Below are 23375 nucleotides of genomic sequence, written 5' to 3' on the forward strand. Positions count from 1 at the left end.
ATTTGTTTTAATATCCTCTCTGTTCTGATTATAGACAATTGGTAACCCTAGGGAGAGAAAAACAATGACATGCTGTATAAAGCTCACTGCTTGAGCTGGAAATTAGGATCCCCACCCACACATCCCAATGCCCTAATTTGTGTTCTATGGTAGTAGTTATGGTTAATGATGAAAATTCTCCTGCAGTGACCCTCACAGGGGTGACTACTCCTTCTTGAGAAAACTTGCACGTTTTGAAAGGTGTTGCTGGCTGGGTCTGGAAGTACATGCACCTATGGTCCTAGCACTTGGGAGACAGGTATGAGAGGATGTCATGTTCAAGGCCAGCCTGGGCTATGTGGTAAGATGGCAAGACATCATGTGTGGGAAGAGAGACAGAAAAGAGGAAGAGGAGGGAAAGGAAGAGGAAGAAGAGGAGGAGGAAGAGGAAGAAAAACGATGAGCGGGAAGGAGAGAAAAAAAGCTTTGTTTTCATAGGTTCAGTTGTCTTCTAGAGGCTTCTGCCTCTCTTGGTGTGTTCAATACTGTATGAAGGCCCTTGTATAAGGAAGGAGTACTGAGAAGGATGGGGGTATAATTAATTCAGGAGCATTTCTTAGATTAAACACTTGAATTCAAGTCTTCTTGTAGGTCATGGGTCATTGTTACATCACCATGGAAATGCCTGGCCACCTAACCATCATCCCTGTAATCATTTCTACATTTGGGAACTGAGACTATGAATCCTTTTCTAAGACTTGATCTGACTAATGTCAAAGGAAATTTGCCAGCCAGATTTACAGGCAAGCATCTACACATAGTGCAGTGTGAAACGCACAAACAAACCTATATGTGGTCATAGAGAATTGGAATGTAGTATAGACCAGAGCTCTCTTTCAAGGACTCACCTTGCACATGAGGATATTAGGAATTCCTTTCAATAGAGATGCTTATTTAAATTCACTTGAGTGTTTCAAAAGCATGTTTGGCTATAAAAAGCACATGAATACATTGGCATTCCCCCATAGAGGGAGAGTCTATCCTAGACGGTCTGTGAGTTTTGTAATATTTCTAGTACCTTCTTGAAGCACAGGGTCACTTACTCAAGGATCAAATTACCTATGCATTAATGTGTAAAGTGGTGAGATAATGAAATGTATAAGCTTTTAGTCATGTACAGAAAAATTCTTTGGCTTTATTTTTTACATTATGCATATCTTACATATCTCCTTTTTATTTAATGCAGAAAATATTTAGCTAAATTCCTATTCACCTGACCAGCGGTATCTAGGATCTCCATAGAAACAGCTTCATCATCGATGGTTGCCTGGTGTCGGTAGGTTGACTCTGAAAGAATGAGAGAATGAAGAAGGCACAGGGGCACATATAAGATTTAATTTGATCCTTGAAGTCAGAAATTAGGCATGGGAAGAGTATTTCTGCCTTTGTAGCAATGGGGGGGCGGGGACTGTCCAGGGAAGAGAAGAAGAACAAAGCAGCAGCACTATATTCTACAGAGCTTTACAAGGCCCCAAACTCCAGCCGCCAGCTCCCTTAGTCCTCTGTCCTTTGCTCCTGTGAGGCCAGCCCCCTAGTACTCTTTTCCATTTTAACTGGATGAGATACCTACATTCCAAAAAAAATTAAAGTCATTTTTCCATACAAAAATACATGTTGCCTTGATATTCCTAAAATTCAGGGTTTTTTGTTTGTTTGCTTGTTTGTTTTTTTCAGAAAACCCCATTGTGTCCCTTCCTAACATCAACCCTGTAAAGATCACAGACATTAGAGGGAGGTGTATAGGACCGAGAGACCAGAACTTAGACAGAGTTCATGACTGGCAGACAGATAAAGATGGTGAATTTCCAAGATGGCTGGCTTCTTCCTCACTCTCCTGACCTGAGACAAAAGCCTAGCTGCTTAAAACAAAGGATTTTTTTTTTCTCCCACCCATAGGACGCTGGTGCTGGTTGATGGACCTGACAAAGCCGGACTGATCAGAACATGTTCACATAACTGTTGTGGCCTCACCAGCTATCCTGTCCTGTCTCTGTTCAAACTAGCTAACCCGAATTAGGGAGGGAAACCCTTGAAAGGCTTTTTAAAGTCCCCCTCTGCTCTGCGGATGACTGGACTATGTTTGCTGTGTGTTTCCTCACGTCTAATAAAAGCCCTTCTTTACTGACTGAGTCTGTCTGCTGTGTTTGGGAATTTCCCCACAGCCTCCTGACATACTTGAGTTTCTGGATGTTTTATTTCCTTAACTTACACATAAAACAAACAAAAATACAAACCTGATCAAGACCCCTAGACTGTAACGGGCTGAACATGTGATGTGAAACTACCATGACCTTGAGACAGTAAGAAGCAGCTGAGCTTGTTTTTAGTGCCTGGTGAAGAGCAGTAACCTGAAGTATAAAGTTTCTTAGCAGATCGTGGGGGATGGAACAATGCAGATTCCTTCTTCATGTTGCCTGGTCAAAGCAGGACATAGCAGCTGTTCTGTACCAGCTGCAATCACTGGGTCCTTAGTGGTCCCCAAACCCCAAGGGATGCGAAGGTAGCAGGTACAAGAAGCCTGGGCAGTCTGAATACATCCCTCATTGTGTAAGAGAAATCACGGAGCAGAGCAGGGTCAGCCGCTGCTGCCATCTATGAAAACTGCAAGGCAGACAAGGAGCCAGGAGTGACTCACCGAGCTGGTGAAGGTCACACTGGGGGGGTTTTCTCAGGAGGCATCACTAGCTGATAAGAAGGAAAGCGTGATTGGAAATTTGAATAAGAAATATGTATAACACATCTATAAATCTTATTCTTTATAAAATAAGCCTTAGTGGAGGGAATAAAATCTCCAGGGTTGTAGAAATAGTCGAGGTTTTAATGGCTGAGAATTTCCAGGAACAAGAGCCACTGAAGGTCTTAAGATAAAAATATCCAACAGAATGCACCCATTACAGTGAAATTCAAGGACATTGATGATGGGGAGGGGCAGATTAATAGAAAAACAGTACACTTCCCTCGAAAGGGAGTGGCTCAGTTAAGGTTGAGCTTCTTATCAGTGAAGCTGAATTCAGGACGTCAGTGACAGAACAAGTCCATGAAACCACATCAGAAGCAATCCACAATTGTGGTTCACTCCAGCTGATGCTCATGTGTCCTTTCAGGATGAAGGTGAGGCAAAGATGAAAAGCAAGTATAACTAACAAACATGCCAGGGAAAAAAGGGGTGGGTGGGGGGCCTAGAAAAAGTGAGCTAAGTACTCTGTTCTACAAAGTAGGAGAGAAACCAGGATGAATCGAACATGATGTGGGAACAGAACTCAGAAATACCACAACACAGGTGCCGACCCCACTAGCTGGTGGTACAAAAGCAGCAACAAGAAAACAATTTGAAGAAAATTGTAGGCTCCTTCTGTATTTGATCATAAAACCAAGAATTCTAACTCAAAAAATTTCTGTTGAGGGTGCTGGAGAGATGGCAAGACATCTAATACAATTACTAACCAGATATTTGTGCACACTGATCACCGGAACATCTAACCAACCGAGTACATGAGCCTGGCCTTGCCTCTCTTGGGGACTAGATTAGAAATCAGCACACCAGATCGTTCATTTCTTCAGCACACCTCCCTCCCTCCCTTCTTTCCTCCTTCCTTCCTTTCTTATCAACTACTTTCTGCAGCCTTTGGGGACCACTTTTCCATTTTCTTACAGTGAACAAGTGCCTATCCAAGGCCTAAAACGCAGAAAGGAAGCTTGCTATGCGCAGCACTTAACCACCCAGCAACAATACTGTGAGTGGTGACTACTGGAACCTGCACAGTGCAAGTCTTTCTGGGAAAGTTGTCACTTTAGAATGAGACTACATTCAATATACTTGAACAAACATACTTGGCATCTCCTTCCTCTCCTGGAACACATGATCCACACATTGAGAGCATGTGGACTCTCATCTGAAGAGCGTCCCAGGCCTGCACCTTTTTATGTCAAACAAGAGCGTCTAGTTTGGGGGACTGAGTGACCATTTATGGCAGTGACTGCTTTGCAAGTGTTTTCCCAATAGTTTCCTTTCTTCTTCTTGAGTCTTTGGGCCTGAGGAGAAGTCCAGCTGGCCGCACACAGGCTAGGCATCCACGCCCTTCTGGTCTTCCCCCCAAGGCTCTTCTTCTGTGCCTTTTGTACTGACTCCCCTTTTCAAATGGCTGGTATCAGCCCTGCAGCCTGGAAAACACAAACCCAGGCTCCCATCCATCTCTTTGCCCCACAGTCTGTCTCAGAGGAGAGGACATTGTTCTTTGTGGCTCCCGTGATAAACGGGCTGTGGGTCTCAACTGCAGAAGAGGCCACCACAGCGGGGAGTGGAACAGAATGAAACACGCATGAAGCTGTAGATTCTTTGGCTGTTTGTTAACTGAAACGAAAGGGATGAAAGGCAGGAAATGAGGGAATGTCTGCTGCAGACATAGCAGCGGGTGGCTCTGAACCAATTTCATCCAAGATAAATACTGTTTTCACACTGTTTTGAGCATTCCCCCCCCTTCATACATCTTTCTCTTGTTACAGACTCATTTTCTCTACATGCAAGACATTGGGAATATTACCTAAAGAGGTAAAATACTAGATAAGAGTTTGTGAGCTTGTCTGAGATAACTAACAAAACACATAGTTTCTGCTCTTCATTTCAAAATTCAAAAGAAAGTTGGGTTTGGTGAAGCCAGCCTGGTCTACACAGAGAGTACCAGGACAGCCAGGGATATTTAGAAAGACCTTGTCTCAAAAAACCTAAAACAAAACTAAAGAAAAAAAAAAGCAATCAAAGGATACATATGTGTTTGGAATGTTTACATTTGCTCTATTTTCTTTATAATAACAAGAATGGTAACATGAGTCCTTTCTTTGGAGGGCTGGGGTTATGTTTGACTGACCTATAGCCAAAGCCACTAGAAAATATGTATTCTAAAAACAAACGTCACTTTCATAATTAAATTAGGTATATTAAAATTATCTTTCAGATTCCCATGTATGAAGGAATATGACTTAAACATACCTTCAGGTGCCTAGAGAGGTAGGGTAGCACAGTGGTTAAGCGTGTATATTGCTCTTCCAAAGAATCCCCGTTTGTTACCAACCCTTACTTTGGGCAGCTGACAACCTCCTTTCCAGATCAACCTGACGTCTATCCCCTTAATGGGCACCTACACTCATGTGCACATTCCAGCCTCCCCAACATATAACTAAAAATAATAAAAATAATCTTTGAAAAACATCCCATGACATTTCTGTAAAAAGTATATTTTGTACACTCTAGCAAGGTTGGACCCTCGGGCTGTTTGTATGTGCTTAGTGCTTGGACTAAGCTGTTTTACCTAGTTCAAAATATTGGTATGGCCTCCTGGGCAGTGCTGTAACAGTAGCAGTTAGCAGCATGGATCTGTTAGAGTGGAAACTGTTCTGAGTTGGACTCTGGCCAGACTACAAACCCATCATGTCATCTTGGATGAAGTCTGGTTTCTCTGGCCCTGTTTGTCAAATGTCTATCTCCCATTTTCCTGCGGCATTGTTACTGAATAGTTCTGTGGTGTGTCTGAACTTCTGCTTCAGCACCCAGTTGAGAGAACTTGTCTCTCTGCCTGAGCCTGTCAAAGTAGAAGAAGCTACAAGGTGAAGAAGATGAACCTAGTACAGAATCAATGAGCCAGGGGGTTTCTTATGTCTCCTGACTCCTTCCCCTGTTCCTGGCTGAACTTCTCCTAGACACGGGGACAGCAGCCCTGAATTCAAACACAATGTGCATCATATTTTTTGTCCTAGGACAGTAGTACTATATATTAAGAAGCACCCTCTCTCTTGCTCTTTCCAGGCCTCCAACATGCACCCATGAGCAGGGACACACACAATTTCATGGTGTTACAAGCCTTTCTCCATATTCTTGTGTCTCGTTACATTCTTTGAGGGTAACATGACTCTAAAGGGCAGGGGTTCAATTCCTGATTGGGACTAGACATTTATAGATTCTCTTTAGTCTGCAGCCAGAATCCTCCTCCTACCATCAAGTCATTTCCTGATTAAATGGGCCACATCCAAAATCTGATGAACTTCAGGGGTAGTTTCTGGTGTTATTAACAAACCAGGACTGAATCTGGCAAAGATTCCACTGATGAGATGAGAAAAAGTTAAGGGAAATGAAAATCATTCCATATAAAGGATTGTGAGATTTTCTGAGACTACATCCATCAAAACACACACACACACACACACACACACACACACACACACACACACACATTTGTAAAATGGGACTTTAAATTGGTGTAGGTGCAGTTCCGTTCACCCACCCCTTATCCCTTGCTTGTACCTCTAATTAGAATCATCATGAAAGATCCTTTCATAAACAAATTCAACAAAACCCAACAGCAACAAAAAACACATAGGAAAATCACTGGGTCTGAAATCTAGAAGCCTGGAACCATTGGCTGCTATAATAGTGCGCTGATTAGACATTGTAAAATTGACACAAACCCAGCTGTCCCTAGGGGAAAACTCCAGTTGAGGAATTGTTTCCATTAGACTGGCTTATGGGCATGTCTGTGAGGCATTTTTTTGGATTGCTAATTGATGCAGGAGGGCCCAGGCTACTGTGGGTGGCGCCACCCCTAGGAAGGTGGGCCTAAACTGTATTAGAAAGGCAGCTGAGCAAGCCATGGGGAAGGTTTATGCTTCAAGTTTCTGCCTTGATTTCCTGCCTGGCTTCCCTCAGGGCAGAATATGATTGGGACACATAAGTTGCTTTTGGTTATGGCATTTATCACATCAATAGAAACCAATCTAGGACAAAGAGCAAAGTGTTTTCTTTGTAGGATTGCCTCAGAGCAGTAACTATTACATTTTGTTAATATGTGGCATGGTGTTCAGAATTTCCAACTTCTCTCAAAACAACAGCGAAAGTCCAAAATCAAGAAACCCACTTCCTCCAGTTCTGAGGAAGAGACTGAATTCAGAATACAAGAGGACAACTCCTGAATCCTTCCTCTTTCTCCTCCACAAACACAGCACTCTGCTTTGTAATGTAGCTATCTTGGTTGCTGGTTGTTTTGAAACTTGTAAAGTAACCATGACTTCCAAAGAGATTCAGTCTTTCCCTATGGGAATGGGAAGTTAAGCCCAAGAAATGCTAATTTCTCTTGAATCCACTGGATTGAGGTTTCCTGTGTGCTAGAAAATTAACAGGCTTTCAATGTACACACCCACACAGATCCAGTCTGCTGTGTGCGAGCTAATGACAGCATCACCTGCCAGTGAGTCATGCACCTGTTCCTCCTGAAGGTAGACGAGGGGCTCTGGTTGCTTAGCAGCCAGGATCCTCACTGAGCAGCATGGTACAGGGTTACTGTGTGGTGTCATGCTTCCCAGAGAAGGATGCGTGCAGATAACCAGTGCAGGCTCATCCCTATTTATAGCTGTGGCTGTTCAGAATGAATAAAAGAAAAGGAAAAGGCTTCACCAAAGACTAATTAAAAATAGTTATGTTAGTTACTAGAACACATCCAGAGAAAGTTAAAAATGTCATGATTTTTTTTTTTTTTTTTTTTGTAAACTTCATCTTTTGTTGTGATATGTGGGCAGAATGGAGAATAAGCAGCTTTCACCTGAATTAAAACTTACATAAAGGAGCAAAATACAAGAGGGGCTATTTACACAGCTGGGAAAGACAATGGATAATGGCTCCTTTCCAAAGCCAGACTCATCTTTATAGCCAAATAAACTACCTCAGACTCAGACTATCGTTATACTTGTGCACATGTTGAAGAATGTGATGAGCAAGATATTTAAAAGCATCTTTTCTCAAGAAATAATTATTTCTCTCCTTCCTAATCCCTAGGTAATATCAGAGAACATACTGGGAAGAGCGTTACTAATCAAAGTGTACTTTCTATATGTTCCAACTGATAATTATTCTATAATGCATGCCTATAAAATAATTTTAGAAATTTAAAATATTAAATTTAATTCTTCTTTTTATACTTAAGCCAGGAAAGTATTGTGTGGTGGTTTGAAAGAAAATGGCTCCCAAAGGGAGTGGCACTATTAGGAGGTGTGGCCTTATTGGAGTAGGCGTGGTCTTGTTGCAGGAAGTATGTCACTGTGGAGGTGGGCTTTGAGGTCTCATATATGCTCAAGCCACACCCAGTGAGACAGACCACTTCCTGTTGCCTGTGCGTCAAGGTATAAGAACTCTCAGCTCTTTTTCTGGCACCCATGCCTGCCTGAATGCTGCCTTACTTCCCACCATGATGATAATGGGCTAAACCTCTGAAACTGTAAGCTACCCAATTAAATGTTTTCCTTTATAAGAGTTGTCATGGCTGTGGTGTCTCTTTACAGCAATAGAAACCCTAACTAAGACACATTGTATTTCAAATGTGCATCTTTTTGTTTGTTTCTTTTCCTGTTTGTGTTACAAAGACACACTTAGATAAGCACAATCAGAAAACATTTCTTGTATTCTTATCTCATTCAATAGCTAATGTTACTATCTTGGCATATAACTTTTCATTATTCCTTACATCTTTACAGAGGTATCTGGTGATATTTCTATCCAGATACAAATCTGGATAAATATGATTATGTATTTACTAATAAAGTCACTTGTGATAGTCTTTTAAAAAACAAAGGCAGAGGAGGACCCTTAAAAATGGATATAAGTCAAACTCCTGTTTCAAAGATTGAATATCATAGAATATAAAGCTTCAAAAGTACTTTATGATTTCAGCCAATTTCAATCAATCATGCCATGCTGTCACAGTCTCTGAAACTGACCTAGACAATGTTGTCAGGGAGTGGAGGAGGAAGATGCCCTCTCCCATTTGTTAATACAGAAGGGAGCTGGGGAGGGGCTGAGTCATGGAAGCAAGCCATACACAAATACCTTATGTATGTACTCAATGGGGTGCTTTCTGCTCATCAGAAGAACAGGGGCATGCCATTTTCAGGAAAATGGATGCAACTGGAGACGAATGTATTTAACAAACCAAGGCATCCTCAGAGATAGAGCCATATGTTTTTTTTTTCTTTTCTCACTTGTGTTCATAGCTTTTACAAAGATGTTGTGGTGGTATTGTGTTCCCCAAAATATTGTGCACCCTAATAAATTTATCTGGGGTCAGAGAACAGACAGCCACTAGATACAGAGCCAAAAATGGTGGCTAGAAAATGGGTCAGAGCAAGCCATAGCAGAAGCTGGGCGGTGGTGGTGCATGCCTTTAATCCCAGCCCTTGGGAGGCAGAGCCAGGCGGATCTCTGTGAGTTCAAGCATGGAGACACACACCTTTAATCCCAGGGAGTGACAGCAGAAAGAGAAAGATATATAAGGCGTGAAGACCAGAAACTAGAAGCATTTGGCTGGTTAAGCATTTGGCTGGTGAAGCATTCAGGCTTTCAAGCAGCAGTTCAGCTGTGAGCCATTGGGATGAGGGCACAGAAGCTTGCAGTCTGAGGAAACAGGGTCAGCTGAAGAACTGGAGAGGTGAGGTAGCTGTGGCTTTTTCTGTCTCTCTGATCTTCCAGCATTCACCCCAATAACTGGCCCCAGGTTTGATTTTATTCATAAGAACTTTTAAGATTCGTGCTACAAGATGTATAAAATCCTGTAGGTCTATATGGCATGGAAGTAGTGGTAAGAATGTCCAGAGGAATGAAAGGAACTAACGGGAGTCAGGCGTGGTTATAAAAAAAACAAAAGGAGAGGAAATCCGGTGGGGATGTGGTCAATGCGGGGCATATGCCTGTGGGAATTGTCCTTAGGTAGCACAGTTCCACAGCCACATAGCACGTATAATGAAAATAAAGAGAATGAGCAACAAGTAAAGAGGACGGCATTGGATGTTTAGACTGCATCCTACTACAAATGCCTTGGTATCTGAAGATGGCCTCAGAATGTAACTAAAGACAGGAATTCTGATCAATGATTCACACGCAACTGTTGAGTCCTCACTGTCTACTATCCACTAAAGTAAGTTTCAGATAGATTCTAAAGTTGAACACTAAAGAAATAAAGTGGCAAGACTGTCTATCTCTTCCTTGTTCCCTTCCCCCACAGCATCTGACTATGGTTATTTATTCCCTGACTCTTTTCTAGACTGCTGGGTCAACAAAGCAGAGGCTTGAGGTGGGGAGATGGCTCAGTGGATGAAGTGTAGACCTGTGATTGGATCCCTAAAACCCATATAAATATCCAGGCACAGTGGTGCAGTTCTGTAATCTAAGCACTGGGGGATGGGGGACCAGATAGGACAATCCTGGGGGCTGGCCAGCCAGTCTAGCAGAAGTGGTAAGCTTCAGGTACAGTGAGAGACCCTGTCTCAAAAACAAAGTGGAAATAGAGAAAGACACCCAACCTTTGACCTCTACGTGCATAAGGAAGTGCACCCCTGCCCCAGATCAGAGTCTGCTAACTGGTCTCTCTATAGCACCTGAACTACAGGGCAGATGCAGAGAGGGCAGGTCATAATACTTGTGGAATGAATGACTGTAACAAGCACAGTACAAAGTGTAACCCTCCTTTTGAACTGCACACACAATCGCATGCAAGATACATTTGCAGGGAACTGCCTATGTGAAACTCAACACTATGCATAAGGTATATGTGCCAATAAACATAAAATCAAAACCGTGGGACTGACACGATGGCTCAGTGGGTAAAGGCACTTTCTACCAAGCTGAGTTTGATCCCTGAAATCTGTATGTGAAGGAAAGAACTGATGCCTGTCAGTTGTCCTCTGTCCTCCACACATACACTATGACACAAGGATACCAACACCAACACACACACACACACACACACACACACACACACACGCACGCACGCACGCACGCACGCACGCATGAAAAGACATCAGAAAAAAAGTGCCTAGGAATAGTCTTTACCCATATTTCTGCATAAACAGTTTCTACCTTCTTTACAAATACCACTTTGGTCTAATCATTGGAAGCAAAAGAGATGGGATAAGGTTTCCTGCTCACACATTCCCTGGTCAGAGCACCGATGTTTGCTTTTATGGTGACACTCTCTTCAGCATACCCGTTGGTCCCACCCCAAATGCTGCCTGAGTCAACCTTTCTCCCAGTAGGGCAAGGTTGCGTATTGGATGGGAGAGCAAGCATCCTGCTGAACTCATTTGCTCTCCTCTGAGGATGTATTTAACTTCATTGCTGCACAAGGTCCTGCAGGACTCAACACAGGATGTGCTGCACACTGCAGGCCTCTAGGAGGGCTTCATGCATGACAAATGAAACATTATGCTTTCCAAACAGCCAAAAGGGGCTTAACAAGAGTGTCAAATATGTGCTGTCCCCTTTGCAGGGTCCTAAACATATTGAAGGAGGAGGTGGTGAGGATACAATGTGTAACATACCGAGGGTTGGATCATATTCCCAGATGAATCGTTTGGTCAGAAATCTCACTACAATGGCTGTGGAAGAAAGAGAAGAACATGTCAAACGCCAGCTCTTGCTAGAGTTCTTATCCTTCTACAGAAGGAGGAAAGATTCACACAACACCATACCCATTCAATATTTCCTTGGCTACAGGCCCAGTTCACCTATGATTATTTCAGTGCACTTTGGATTCATGTGGTGGCCTCAAACTTGGGAGGTGTTTTAATATGCTTGTTGTTCACAAATCTACAGCTTAGATTTATTCTTCTAGGCACAGGCTTAAACTCAACCAACACAGTGTGAAAATGCACACACAAAAATGTCAATAAAGCCTTTAATTCAGATGCAAATTGCCACATTACAAGTCTCTAGAGTTTGAATATTAATAGAGGTTGACAAAGGTGAGTTAAAATAAAAGAGATCACTGTTACTAGGATGAAAGGATATATAATTGTTGTTGGTTGTTATTTTACTCTTTTGGCTCTTTAGAGGACCTACCATCCAGCTTCCTAATAAACCACACATGGTGGATTATTATTACTTATAAATGCCTGGCCTTAGCTTGGCTTGTTTCTTGCTCGCTTTTCTTAACTTAAATTATCCCATCTACCTTTTACCTCTGGGCTTTTTCCTTTTCTTACTTTTTTTTGTCTTACTTTCACTCTTATCCCATGGTGTCCTGTGTAGCTGGGTGGCTGGCCCCTGATGTCCTCCTTCTTCTCCCCTTCCTTGATCTTTTCTTCCCAGATTTCTCCTATTTATTCTCTCTGCCTGCCAACCCCACCTATCCTTTCTCCAGCCTTGCTATTGGCCATTCAGCTCTTTATTAGACCAATCAGGCACAGTAACACAGCTTCACAGAGTTAAACAAATGCAACATAAAAGAATGCAACACATCTTCACGTCATTAAACAAATGTTCCACAGCATAAACAAATGTAACACATCTTACAATAATACTCTACAACAGTTACTGTAATAGAAATGTAGCTATCCAAAATTGAGAATTAGGAATTCATGACAGCTCATCAGAAAGCAGCTGTGGGAACTGGAGAGATGAATCAGTAACTAAGAGTGCTGCAATAGTATGAGGGCCCCCAAGTTCAGATCCCAGTATCCATGTGAAGAACTGGGCATTGCCATGCAATACAGACATGCTGGGAGGAGACGGGGACAAAAGACAGGAAGATCAAATGGGTTTGCTGGCTGCCTTGTTCCAGGTTTATTCAGTATAGAGCCTGTCTCCAGGAAATGCCTGTAATTTCTCCATTGCTCTGCACTTATTTGCATCATAGGCAATTTGGATGATCTTTGGCTGGAAACACGGGCTTGGAAAAAGAGAACTGGTGTGTGGTTATGATGGCACATACCTGAAATCCTAGAATGGGGAGGGTGAGGCAGGATGATAATGTATTTGAGGATGCCTTGGGCTATATAGCAACTTCTAGGCTATCCTGAGCTAAATAAATTGTCCATGCCTTAAAACAAAACAAAGGAAATATGTTTAAACACATGGACACGGTTGTCCTGACAGTTGATGAGACTCATGTCAGAGCATTGCACTCCTTTGCAGTTCACGAGAGTGCTTGTCAAACTTGAGAACACTTTTGAAGGAAGCTGTCACAGACACTAAAAATAGACAAAGAATATTGGATCCTTTCCCTGAAAAAAAAAAAAAAGCACATTCATACAATTTGGCAAATAACTGCAGCAGCACAGAGCTCTCTGAAGGTCCTTGATGGTCCATCAGAGAATCCACTGAACTTAACTCAAAAATCATGGCTCCTAGTTTAAAATATCAATTATGTCTTTCCTTTTACAGAAATGCCATGAATGAGCTGCTCACAGATAGTCCTTGAAGGGACAAAGCTCATATGGCCACTGTGTCTATGGTCATTTTAGGATCAGCAGAGGAGCGTGCCTCCTTCTCCCCTCCTGTCTCTTGTGAGCTGTCACGTGGACCTCGCCATGTGGACGCTGTCAGACAGACCACAGCCATATGTGACTTTGCTGCTGGTGACTAGAGGGAAAATAGTGATATTCTTTCTTAATTGCAGAGCATGAGACTTAATTTGAGGCAATATATGTTCAGAGCCTGAAGTGCTGTGGCCACTGCCCTGTCCTCCTTCCCACAGGGCATGCATTTGTGGTTCCAGATGTGCCCTCAGTCTGTCACTGCGAATGCTCTTGAGAATAAGGCTTTTATTTTTAAGGTTTTTTTGCATGTATGAAATAATAAGTACAGACAGGTACTTTTCTCTTTTAAAATAAAGAATGTTAGCCAGGTATGGTGGTGCATACCTTTTATCTCAGCACTTGGGAAACAGAGTCAAGTGGATCTCTGTGAGTTCTGGGCCAGCCAAGGCCATATAGTGAGAGCCTGTCTCAAAAACAAAACAATGTTAGCAAACAGAGCTGGCCAAGGTATTTAAAGGGCTCCATCTTTAGTTAAAATGCTTATTTTAACTCTAAAGGCCAATCTATAAAAAGTGTTTGTATCTATAAGGAATGACTTATTCAACCGAGCTACTTAAAAAAATATAACTGGTGTTTCTCAATTCCAAATCATTTAAAATTCAATCATTTTTCAAAATATTTCTGAACTGTATTAGACACTCCACTGCCTTTTAAAATCAAATATACTGAGTATAATTGCATCATTTGTCGATGGCTGGGTCTGGCAATATGGTTTGAACTATAAGGAAGATGTGCAAAAGACACCCAGAGTGCTGGTGCTTTTGAATATTTGAAGGTTTTGAATATGTGTACATGAATTTTACATAACATAACTTTGGCCTTCAGCTATGGGACCATTCTCAATGACATACTGCAATTCTGTGCTGTCACTTTTTTACCAAAGACTAGTCAACCTATTAAGAAACTTGAGCATAGTACCAAAGGAATTTGGATGTGTTAACTCCAAAGAAATTTCTTATAATCATAAAAACAGAACTGGGCTGGCAGATGGCTTGGTGGATAAAATAGCTTGTGGCCCAAGCCTCATAACCTGAATCTGATCCCTGGATCCCAAGGTAGAAGGAAAGAAACAACTTTGGAAAGTTGTCCTCTGACCTCCACAAGTACACCATGGCATACGCATGTCCATACACACACATACTTACATACCACACAACAGCAACAATAATAAAGTACAGCATTCATCTACCTTCAAGACATCATGTTTGTTGTTGGTAAACTGTTCGTGATGCCTCCTGGGATACTGGCTGAATTCCTACTGCCAACTCTACAGAATAACCTACTTCCAGTAGTGTAACCAATCTAAACAATGTCAATATTCTATTTACACAGATGCACACTGTGATTATTTCTAACAATAGGAGCATGCATTTAAAAAACTAATCTATTTCAAATACCAGTAAAGCACATAGAAAGAGTGACACGCATTCTTCAGAGCTGTGCTCTCAAGTGCTTTTCTTTATTTTCTTATAGATTATTTTTAGGAAAGACAAAATGATACATTTTAGATTTATATTTCTATAATAGTTTAATTTGATTAATACAAAGAATAAAAATGATAATTTTACACTGTGCTATATTGTCTGTTAAATGTTTTATTACTTTTTAAGCTATGTCCAAGATGCTTTAGTCACTCCACATTTCAAGGGTTACCAGTATTATTTAGCCCCAAGATTTTTTTTCACATATTTCATTATGGAATATGATTTTTATACATGATCTTGGCTCCCACCCTTGCAGATTTCATTTCCTGCTTCACCAGTTAATATTGCCATTGCCTCTTTGTGGTTGGGTTGCCTCTATTCACCTGAGCAACCTCCTTGTGCTAAAATTCAATACAGCCCCTCTCATGTAACATCTTTGTCTGAGATTCTCCAAGGTCTCATGACATTGATCCAGTCTTTACACAGTGCCTACTGTGTGCTGGCATCTGCTCTGTGTGGAAATGTCCAGGTCAGAATTCAGACCACCATGCCTGACCGACCTTAGGACCTTCTCTTCTAGGAAGAAACTAGTTAAAAATTCAAATGACAGCTGTGTGGTGATATTTTGTATTAAAAACAAAACAAAACAAACAAAAAAACCAAAACAACAACAAATATTTGCCTGGAGATCGGAGTGCAGAGCTAGCCATTAGTTAACCATAGAAGCCAGGCAGTGATGGCACACACTTTTAATCCCAGCACTGGGGAAATGGAGACAGGAAATGATATGACTAGGTGGAGAGAGGAATATAAGGCAGGAGGAAACAGGAGTTCACCCCTTTCAGGCTGAGGAGTTGGCGAGGCAAGAGGTGCCTATGGCTTGCTCCTTTGTCTCTCTGCTCTTTCAGCATTTACACAGACATCTGGACCCGTGTTTGTATTATTAAGACCAATTAGGATTCACACTACACAGATGAAGTGCACAGTATGCTGGAGATGATGAATGCTCTGATATAAAATACCTGGAGTAAGTTAGGGAGGATCTGGCATTGATGCTTGAGGGAGTGAGGGATGCTATTTAAGGGTGATCTTTTAAAAAAGATTTTTCCTTACTTTTAAGTATTTGTGTGTGTGTGTGTGTGTGTGTGTGTGTGTGTGTGTGTCTCCATGTCTGTTTATCACATGCATGAAGGTAGCCAAAAGACCAGAAGAGGGCATCAGATTCCTGGAAGAGGAGTTACAGGCAGCTGTGAGCCATCTGATGTGGGTGTTGGAAATCAAACATAAGAGCAACAAGTCCCCTTATCCACTGAGCCCCTGTAATCCATTTCAAGAAGGGATATTTGAAATGTGTAAGAGAAGATATCTGAAGAGATAATACTCCAGACAGAAAGATGAGCAAGTGCAAAGGCCCTGAGACAGGAAAGTGTGGGCGGCCTGATCCCATAGCATGGACTAGGCAGGGTGGCTGGTGCAAGAGGAGCAGTAGTGGGCACAGCTGGAGGCAGGGCAGTTTCGTACCATTGTCCCATAATGCACTGCTGCTCACGACAGAGTCATAGTTGCCATTAACTACCACAACCACTTACTAATATTAAGAGGAACAGAACAACTGGGATCCTATACTGTTATTACTATTACTATTTATTGTTATATAATAGCTGTTGTTACTATTAATGTTACTATTATTGTTGTTGTTATCTTGCTTGGCCATTTCTTTAGAAATACATATTCCATGAGAGCATGGGATTTGTTCTGTTTATCAGTTTTCCGTTGTCTAGAGTAGTTCCTGGTAGACTAAAAGATACTTACTAGGTAGATGAAGAACAAGGATCAGTGATGGTAATCATGACAACTCATTCTTAACAGGGAAATAACAGCCAAGCACTGAAAGACAGCAGAAAAACCAGCCTGGGAGAACTCTGGATAGTACTATGCTATCTTTGTATAAATCTTCCCTTAAGAAGTGACCTGGAGGGCTAGAGAGATAGCTCAGAGGTTAAAAGCACCAACTGCTCTTCCAGAGGTCCTGAGTTCAATTCCCGGCAACCACATGGTGGCTTACAACCATCTATAATGAGATCTGGTGCCTTCTTCTGTATACATAATAAATAAATAAATAAATCTTTAGAAAAAAAAATAAAGAAGTGTCCTGGATGGTGGGGCTCTAGCTGCTTGGAGGAGGCATATAAGATCTTTTTCATGATCACAACAAAACTTGTTATTCTATGGTTTATTAATATGTACTGTCTGGGGCTAGAGAGGCAGCCAGCAGGTGATGGTGATAGCTGTTAAAAGCTGGTGACCTGTGGTAGAGCCCTGGAACCCACTCATGAAAGTGGGGGGAAAGAACCAAGTCCACAAAGTTGTCCTCTGACCTCCGCATGTGCTGTGACAGCACACTAACAATAAATAACATTGAAAATATCGTTTCAATGTTGTGTAAGAGTTGGGGGTGTGACTCTGAGGTAGAACGCTTTCCCGGAATGTGCAAAGCCCCCTGGACATAGTTCCCGGCACTGCCTCCTCTCAAGAAAGCTACTATAAAGATCAGTTTAATTTTCTTGATTTCTCTATTCTCACCATCTCGGGCAGAGTTTGAGTCTGTTTACTTTTCTGAAGCACAATATGACACTGTGACCTTCGCTTCCCACAGAAGTCTGATGGGAGACTTTTCCTCTTCCAGTTTTGTGTCCTATGTGATACATCTTTTTAGATGGAAATCAGCTGATCCAGCCACATGCAAGCTAACACTCATACTTACAAGAGTTTGATTCAACAGCAACGCAGACAGAACCTCCAGGTGGTACTGTTTAGGCTCCTGCTTAAACAGTAAGTTCATGATGTGACCCTGATCAGCAGTGTCTGCACTGCGTGTTGTTAAGATGCACCAATGCAATCAGTCTCCTACAAAAATGTGATTGCTCATCTCTGCAGGGCCTCAGGTACACAGCTACAGCTATGCAACAAACTGACTCTAATCTCAGCAGCAGGGGAGAATAAGCATTTATTATAGAGCGGCTGAGAAAAATACGACATCCTGATGGGGCTGAAAGAGGGCAAAATACCCAGGCCAAAGTTCTGATTGTTTCCACACTTATTTATTTATGGTGTGTGTGTGTGTGTGTGTGTGTGTGTACACATGCCACACAGCACATGTGAAGTTCAGAGTATAGCTTATGGTAGCCAGTTCTCACCTTACATTCATGCAGTTTCTGGGGATTAAACTCAGGTCCTCAGGTTTGGCAGAAAGCACTTTATCCACCAAGCCATCTTGTCAGCCCCCAGGTCAAAGTTTTTATAACCATTGATGCTTTCTGCCTCCCCCTGGTCACCGTGCCCCCTTTCTGAGTTGTGTCCCCCATCAATGGAAACCCTTAATTTAATTTAGGCTCTAACATAGTATTTATACTTTCTAACTCGCAAAGTGGTGAAAGGTTTGGCTATAAATAAATGAATTCTCGTAGTCATTCTATAACCTGTAAGACCTTTGTGAAAACACTCAACATTTGAGACAACATAACGTCACATCACTTTGTAATGGCTTTTACACGTTTTTCTAACTACAGTCATAAAAACCTTCAAATGGCCTGCAAAAAAACACAATTGTTTTGTTACACAAAACAGAAAGGAAACTTGCTTCCCAGCACCTTTTGTGGACCATTTGTCTTGGGGTAAGAACTCTTTACTAGTTTTTATAAATTTTCCTAATTTAACTTACAACCAAGTTTGTTACTGTTCAATGAAAGTCATAAGTTTAAAACTGCATGAGGGCATTATAATGAGTTGACACAGTATCCTAAGTGTGGAGTTTCTGGAAATGAGACTATGCCCACAGAGGCCCTCTCTACCCAACTCTCCTCCTCCTCAGAACCTACTGCATGATTATTTGACTTTACTGCAGCAAACACCTGAGGCCATGGTGCCTATCACCAAGCCCACATGGGTTGCAAGATCAATTCAAAATTGCTTTCACAATGAATTTATGGTTTGTAGTTACAATGTCATAATAAAGCAAACACTAAAAATAATGCGAGAGAGAAAGATGAGTTTCCATATCACCCTGAATTGTTTGCTCATTTCACCAAGCACAACCTCGATTGAAACAGTGTCATAAAAATTCTAATGGGGAAAGTTTAAGAATGCAGCAGTATTAACATTACCCTCTCTAATGTACTGAGCATGCCCTGGGAGCTCAGACACCATGCTAGGCCTCTGCAAGCACGTCTCTCTTTCCCACCTGCTCATGGCAGGAGAATATGGGTATATGTGGCTATGTAGCATGAAGAATTAAAGTTCAAATCATTTACATATTTCTTTTTACAGTTTTTAATTACATTTTATTTAGTTCTATTTGTGTGTGTTCTCTGGCTTCCCTGAATACACGCATGCACATGTACACACACACACACACACACACACACACACACACACACACACACGCACTTGGGTAAGCCAGAGAACTAGAGTCAGATCTCTCCTTTCATCATATGGGGCCTGGGGATTGAACTCAAATTTTCAGTCTTAGCAGCAAGCTCCTTTACCCACATCAGCCATTTCACTGGCCCCACATTTCTTTCTTTCCCGTATAAAGCAGGACCTTCAGCTTCATGGTCCTCGATTTTCCAGTCACTGGGGTTCAGATAAAGAAAGTGCTATCTGTCACTGTGTTCTTTGGATGGAAAGTTTCCGGAGGATGCCATATGTAAGTCATATGTACAAGTGTTCTTACACACATGCTACTGCATACATTGTTCCATCTTGGGTGGGGGAAGCCAAAACATTGCTTGGTTTTGCTCTACACTGCTTTTGTTACAAAAGAATCAAACCCTTGATGAAAATAAAGCCTGAAGTATCTCTAAGAAAAGTCACTTTTCTAGACATAAGGTTGAGTATTTGTTATCGTCACATATTTTCTCAGTGTGGAGCAAAGACGTGATTTTTCCTTCTGTAACCCACAGTACACTAACACACACACACACACACACACACACACACACAGGTGGTGTGACAGGCCTTCCACACAGCATTGCCTCATCAGCTTCATTCAGTTCACTCAATTTGTTTTCTTTGGGGTTGGATATTTTAAGTATAGTGCAAGAGAACTGTGGCGGTGGAGGGGTAGGGGTCTGGGGGTAAGAGGTAGAGGGGTTGGGGTGGAGGTGGGGGGAGTGGGAGGCTGGCTTCCAAAGTCCTCTCATGCCAACTTTATTTTAACTTGGCTTCCTTAAAGTTCCAACAAGCTAATGGCTGATTAGCATAGTAAGTAGGCTCTAATAAAGATGGGACCATCACCAAGTGCAAGGGAGACTAAGAACAAACAGGACACAGCAGACTCATAGATACTGTTATCACACAGCAGACAGCATGTCTGTGTACAGGAGGCCTGAAGCAGTCATCTCCAATTGAAAATTTTTCCTGGCCTTGCCAGGACATCACTTCCTCTACTCTGCCACGGTGTTGTCATTCATTTCTTCCCTGTTACAGAATATACCCAATGACTTTGTAAATATTTAGTATTCCTATGTCCTATCGAGTGTGAATGATCTCATTAAGTCAGAGATGAAACCTTGTGCACATTCATCTCCACCTGTTGTCATAAGTGCCTAACATAACATTGCCTATTTAAGAAATGGAATGGATGAGGATACAATTAATACCTTAATAAATCATCGGTTTGGATAAGTTGGTCTGTATTCTGGTGTGTTTATACCATTGGAAAAACATACTCATTAAAGAGGTCTTTCCATTTATCAATCCCTTCTCAGATCTGATCCCTGGTTCTGATGCCCATCTGGTCCACCTGCTTTAAAAATCTAGTTGACCTGAATTGCAGGACCCACTGTGCCTCTTCCTGTAGGTCAGAGAGGAACCACCATCATTGCCACCCACAGCTGTTAGCCTTACACTAGCCAAGGGTTTTCAGACAAAACCAAAATGGGTGTTCATCACAAAAGAACTCCCACTGAGGACCCAGGAAATGATTGATTATGGATTATCACGACTCAATTATGAGAAGCTAAATTTCCATTTATTAATCAGATTAGCTGGTGGGTTGAAGTATACACACTCCTTGAACACAGCATTAGAAAGATTCTAGGAATGTTTTAAATTAAACACCAATGGCACTTTCTGAACATTCAAGGGGAGCCAAGTACATAATGGATATTGATCATAAGTGTATTTATTTATCATACAAACTCTTGAAAGTAGGAATTAATGGCCCTATTTTATACAGAAAGAACATGAACAGAAATCAGATTAACTTTCTCTGTTTGTTAAATGGAGGAGCCAAGACAGAATCCAGTAACCTTTTAAATCTCAAAGCACATACTTTTAGCACTATGCAATAGTTCCTACTATATTTTAATATTTCCACACATGACTTAATTCTACATGGTTGATATTTTTTTTCTCTATGAGTGGACTCCCTATCGAGAAGCAGACTTAGAGAATTGCATTTTTGGTTCATGACTGGATTTCTTCTTGACTGAAGAAAATCACCATGACCCAAAACCATGGCAACACAGTGAGAGATTATAAATTTTGAGAAGCAAAAAGGAAACTTTAAGATAAGTGAAATTTTTGTTTTTCTCTTCAAATGGCCTTTTATTTATGCAACGGACCATGAAGACAGGAAGTACGTAATGGTGCAGATATCAGGCAGTGTGTGGTAAGCTGCTGTCTCCTGGCCAGTTTCTTTCAGAAAGAAAAAATGTCAGGAACCATCTTAGGCAACCATCTCAGCAAAGCAAATAACACACGGTTTTTATTCTTAAAGGCATGCCTGGGGAAAATCTAGATAGAGGTGATGGTGGGGAGACGTTGATCTAGAATTTGATCAAACTGGAGTCGTGCTGTCACGGTGTTCTTACTGAAAAGCCTGAAGGCAAGAAGCCAGGGCAGATGGTGGAGAGCTTGACTCACTGTGGTAGCCCAGAGGAATGACATTTGTGTTTTCCAGAGCATGAAACGTGAGAGATGAAACTGGAGTCACACTTTTAGAAGGGCTTAACTGATGCTTCTGCTCTGGCTTAGAGTTAGGGGTGGATGACTGGTAATTCTCTACCTACAGTTTTTGGTAGTCACATGTTCAAGTTCAGCATCACAGAGACTTAATTAATTTCCTTATTATACTCTTCCTTAAATAACAATAAAACACCTCCAAAGTTATTTCTCTCCTCTCCTCTCCCCTCCTTTCCCCTTCCCTTCCCCCCACCTCTACTCCTTTTTCTTCGGAGGCAGAGTCATGCATGAATCTCACGTACGGCAATCCTCCTGCTCCAGCCTCCTGTGTCCTGGGATCACAGGCATGTAGTGTCTCAGCCTTTCATTCTACGGAACACATCCACTCACCTCTTTCCTTCACTCTCCACATCAGATTAGTGCACATCTCAGGGCTAGCTCAAACGTAGCCGTCCTCTTACTCAGGACCCCTGCACACCCACAAACTTCAGGTCAGTATCTGAACTGCACCCCTCCTCCCTCTCACCTGCACCTTTGACAATCCAGGCCGAACCAAAGCTCCAAATTGAATGTCCTGCCTCCTCAGGCTCTGGGCCTGCCAGGTCTTCTCTTCAGACCCGGGTCTTTTTCCTACCGCACCTTCTACATGCACAGTCTTCCTTTGGGTGGGACTTTCTGTGGCTGTTCTTTCCTCCCACAAGACAGAGCAGCCATTGTGCCTTGGGAGAAGGACAGGACCATTGGAATTCAGGCACAGAAGCTGGTGTGCTTTGCTGTGCGGAGATAGGGCAGCTCTTTGAAGTGTTGGGTTATCAGGCATTGGCAACAGTTGGGACCAATGCTAGGTCAGTTTGAAATCTCATAGACTTTTGTCAAAGGAAAACAAAAAATAATTTCTGAACTGATGAACTGTTCTGGAAGGAAACATTTGCTGGGCTGGAGGTAGAACCGTAACAATTGCGTGATTTGAAATGTCAGGACTTAAGGGGAAAGGCTCATCAAAAAAATATAGGCATGAAAATCGAATTTCAGCTGTGTGTACTGATAACTAATTTCAGTCCTTTAAAAGTTCTTTAGGTGAGTGGGGCAGTGGTGGTGCATGCCTTTACTCCCAGCACACAGGAGGCAGAGCCAGGTGGATCTCTGTGAGTTCAAGGCCTGGTCTACAGAGCAAGATCCAGGACAGGCACCAAAATGACCCAGAGAAACCCTGTCTCGAAAAAAAAACGGGAAAAAAAAAGTTCTTTAGGTCTGGTAAGATGGCTTTGTAAAGTGCTTGCTTTATAAGAATGAAGACCTGAGTTCAGATCCCCAGCACTTACACGAAAAGCTGGCATGGTGGTGTGTGGTGTCTGTAACTCTATCACTAGGAAGGCAGAGGTAGGTGAATCTCCGGAGCTTGCTGGCGACAAGCCCAGCTTAATCAGTGAGCTCCAAGCGCTCTCTCTCTCTCTCTCTCTCTCTCTCTCTCTCTGTGTGTGTGTGTGTGTGTGTGTGTGTGTGTGTGTGTGTGTGTGTGTGTGTGTGTGTGTGTTGGGGGAAATCTAGAGAGACGGCTCAGTGATTAAGAGCACTAGCTGCTCTTCCAGAGGAACC

General features: G+C 42.1%; 1 protein-coding gene across 1 annotated transcript in view; it reads right to left on the bottom strand.

Moving 5' to 3' along the window:
- Rerg (RAS like estrogen regulated growth inhibitor) overlaps positions 1-23375 on the bottom strand; it is a 107833-nt gene that overhangs the window by 1900 nt on the left and 82558 nt on the right. Inside the window, exons 3-4 of the mRNA XM_036182859.1 lie at positions 11392-11448; positions 1253-1326 (exon numbers count right to left, since the gene is read on the bottom strand). Coding sequence (XP_036038752.1) covers positions 1253-1326; positions 11392-11448 — 131 coding nt within the window. The remainder of the gene's footprint in view (positions 1-1252; positions 1327-11391; positions 11449-23375) is intronic.

This window comes from Onychomys torridus, chromosome 3, assembly GCF_903995425.1.
Source record: "Onychomys torridus chromosome 3, mOncTor1.1, whole genome shotgun sequence".
In the NCBI taxonomy this organism is placed as follows: Eukaryota; Metazoa; Chordata; class Mammalia; order Rodentia; family Cricetidae; genus Onychomys; species Onychomys torridus.